This window comes from Gossypium arboreum, chromosome 6, assembly GCF_025698485.1.
Source record: "Gossypium arboreum isolate Shixiya-1 chromosome 6, ASM2569848v2, whole genome shotgun sequence".
NCBI lineage: Eukaryota > Viridiplantae > Streptophyta > Magnoliopsida > Malvales > Malvaceae > Gossypium > Gossypium arboreum.
In genome coordinates, this window is record NC_069075.1 from 132,187,053 (window position 1) to 132,190,456 (window position 3,404).

General features: G+C 37.6%; 1 protein-coding gene across 1 annotated transcript; it reads left to right on the top strand.

Annotated features, from left to right (window-relative positions):
- Positions 1 to 659: 659 nt before the first annotated feature.
- Positions 660 to 3,076, top strand: LOC108486137 (GTP-binding nuclear protein Ran-3). Its single transcript, XM_017789980.2, has 8 exons — positions 660 to 855; positions 978 to 1,047; positions 1,379 to 1,435; positions 1,534 to 1,651; positions 2,109 to 2,198; positions 2,282 to 2,461; positions 2,555 to 2,632; positions 2,717 to 3,076. Exons 1-8 carry the CDS (start codon positions 853 to 855, stop codon positions 2,784 to 2,786), a joined length of 666 nt encoding a protein of 221 aa, XP_017645469.1. The 5' UTR covers positions 660 to 852; the 3' UTR covers positions 2,787 to 3,076.
- Positions 3,077 to 3,404: the final 328 nt, after the last annotated feature.

The following is a 3,404-nucleotide window of genomic DNA, read 5'->3' on the forward strand; positions in this document are numbered from 1 at the left end:
GGTGCAAGGTGAAAACTGGTGGAGCAGTCCGAATTGAGGATAACATGCAGCGGCTGGAGGGGTAATTCGTGACTGTCTTGGCCGATGGATGATAGGCTTCTCGAGGAGTATCGGGATGTGTTGGGTTGTGGAGGCAGAACTATGGCGTGTGTATGATGGCTTAGCGCTTGCATTGGAGTTGGGTGCTACACAGGTGATCTTGGAGCTTCATAATGTTACTGTAGGCATTTGTTGAATGGCCATGGTAAAGCATTGCATCATAATGCTGTTCTTCCATCGCTGGCGACTTTCCTCAAACGAGGCCGAGAAGTGAAGATTCAACATATATATAGTATAGAGAAGGTAACTGTGTCGCTGATGATGGTATGGAGGCAATGTTTAAAGGACGCGAAATTGGGTTACAAGTATTTCCCTCGCCGGCTACTGCATGGAGATGAAGCTGGGTGTCCTTTAGATGGCACCGCTACGTAATTTGTTTTTTGTTTTCTTCTCAACCAAAAAAAAAAAAAAAAAACAAAAGAAAGAAGAAAACTACATAATATTTACCAAATTACCATCCACTCCCTCAAAAACCGGAAAAGGGCAGTAACGCGGCATACTACAAGTGGACCCCAAGGGAAACATGATCCAGCGGTCGATACGAGATGAGGAAAGACGGGTAAGTAATCGAATCCAACGGCAGAGAGAGTTGCGTCATTTTAAAGCCGAGCTTAGACTCCCAAAATCCCTCGCTCTTATAAACCCTTTGGCTATCGCCGTCTCCCAAATCACACTACTCCGATTCGCTCTACTTTCGCCAAAGAAACGCAAGATTTGTAGATTCATTTCTATTGTCTATCCACCTCCGAATCAATGGTGAGCCCCTCGCTCTTTCTGTTCTTTTTTATTTTTTTTGGTTGTTTTCTATATCTCAACTATAATCTAGGGTTTTAGTGTCAAGATAGATCTTTATTTTTTCCCCTTGATTCGTGGTGCAGGCTTTGCCGAACCAGCAAACAGTTGATTATCCGAGCTTCAAGCTCGTTATCGTCGGCGATGGAGGAACTGGTAATTTCCATTTTCTTTACTCGTAGATTCGATTTGTAAGGTTTTAATTCAATACGTTTGATTTTGATTGTTTATGAAATTGTCGGAAATTCGAACTTTATGTTCTTTTCAAATCGTTATTATTTGACGCTGATAATTTCATATTTTGAATTTTATAAAAATAAAGTAAAAAAAGAGTATTTAATACGCTTTCATTTCCGAGGTTTGTGATCTCTTAGATGTATATGTTTTAGCCTTTTGCTTTTTTTTTTTAGTATTAAAAAAGTAATTTATTTTGTTTAAGTGAGCACATTGTTTGGGACTTTGCTTGAACTTTCTGTGACGGTTGCAGGAAAAACTACCTTCGTGAAGAGGCATCTAACTGGAGAGTTTGAAAAGAAATACGAGCGTAAGTGTTTTAACAAGCACTGTTTTCTGGCGCTAGTCCTGTTTGATGTATGAGGTGCTTGATTGAGTGGTTACTTAAATGTTTTTATCTTTGTACAGCAACCATTGGTGTGGAGGTTCATCCCTTGGACTTCTTCACTAACTGTGGCAAAATCCGTTTCTACTGCTGGGATACTGCTGGACAGGAGAAGTTCGGTGGTCTCAGAGATGGTTACTAGTGAGTGATTCTATTACTTGCACCTTTTTGTATAAACGTGGTGAAGTAATTCCTTTTAGCTAAGGCTTTGGGATGCATTTTTGATTCTTTGTACCCAATGGCTTATACCTCAACTTTTACATGTCCTTTTCGTTTATGAACGAACCTAAGATGTTGTAGCTATGTATTCTTGTTTGTGTTAGTATTTGGTGCACTTGCAGTGTATTTTTTTTTTATTCCACAAGCATTCTTAAAAAATTGCTACTTGTCTTTTTTAATATTTTACTATATCCTTGTAAGACACTTGTGAATCCTTTGATCTTGCTTCTGTAAGTTAAAAAACTCTACTGCAGTGTACCAAATATCATTCATATTATTCCTTCTTGTTTATTGTTTTATTTTTGACAGGTATTGCAGAAACATCATATTGAGTTTTACTTGATTGTTTTTCTGACTTTTTCTTATATATGTGTTGCAGTATCCATGGGCAATGCGCCATAATTATGTTTGATGTAACTGCCCGGTTGACATACAAGAATGTTCCAACATGGCATCGGGATCTTTGCAGGTGTGTTAAAAATGACGGTTTTTACCTATTATTGATGTTTTTGTGTAACAGCTTTGTGTAACAATGTTTTTTTGGTAATGCAGAGTGTGTGAGAATATTCCTATTGTTCTATGTGGAAACAAGGTTGATGTAAAGAACAGGCAGGTCAAGGCAAAGCAAGTCACATTCCACAGGAAGAAGAATCTGCAATACTATGAAATTTCGGCCAAGAGTAACTACAATTTCGAGAAACCTTTCTTGTACCTTGCTAGGAAGCTTGCAGGGTAATATATAACATTGTATTTGTTGTGCAATTAATGTTTTAATGCTGATGCCTCGATCAATGTCTAAAATTGGTGTTGTTTTGATGATTCTAGTGATCCTAATCTCCACTTCGTGGAGTCTCCTGCACTTGCTCCTCCGGAAGTACACATTGACTTGGCTGCACAGCAACAGTAAGATAACCCAGCAAACTGAATTTGCATTTATCTTTTATTTGCATCCGCATTCTATTGAAAAACTGGTTGGTTTGTTGTTAGGCATGAGGCTGAGCTTGCAGCGGCAGCCAGTCAGCCCCTTCCAGATGATGACGATGATGCATTTGAATAGAGGGGTTTCCCTTGCCACAGAGCTATCAACAATTTCTGCTGCTTTTTCATTTTCACTCCCATTTGGATCTGTGCTATCTTTAAAAAAATTTTCGTATTTAAATAGCAAGTAGGGAGGAGTGACAGAGGACGAATTTGTAGTGTAGGAATTTTCGAATATAATTGTTATGGTGGATCTTTGGTGGTGTTTTCGACTTTTGCTTATTATGTCTATGGATTTTGCTGCCTTGAGTAAAATCCTTGTGTGATAGTTATTCTATATGTTTTTGAATATGAAATTCTTGACAAGAATATTGGATTTCCCCTTTGTTCTCTTTTTCATTAGGTTCTTATGTTGAAGGCTCCCTTCTCATTTAAACTTCGTACGTAAGTTACTTTGAAATGCTGTGAGAGGCCTATGATGGGGTTTGAATGAACACCTTTAGTTAAACTCCATGTCGGTTATCTGTTTTTTGATACATGACTTAACAAGGGTTGAAAATGTGATTTATGTAAATTTTTTTACTACACCTTATACTTGTGCAGTATTCTTTAAAACTTCACTAGCAATTAATTTTTTATTTTTGTAATATTTGTATTTTCCAGGATGTACGTACTTTAATTATAAGATTCTAATTTG

Coding starts and splice junctions, on each gene's coding strand:
- LOC108486137 (XM_017789980.2), top strand. Junction 1,436..1,533: donor GTTTGAAAAGAAATACGAGC/GTAAGTGTTTTA, acceptor ATCTTTGTACAG/CAACCATTGGTGTGGAGGTT. Junction 1,652..2,108: donor GGTCTCAGAGATGGTTACTA/GTGAGTGATTCT, acceptor TATGTGTTGCAG/TATCCATGGGCAATGCGCCA.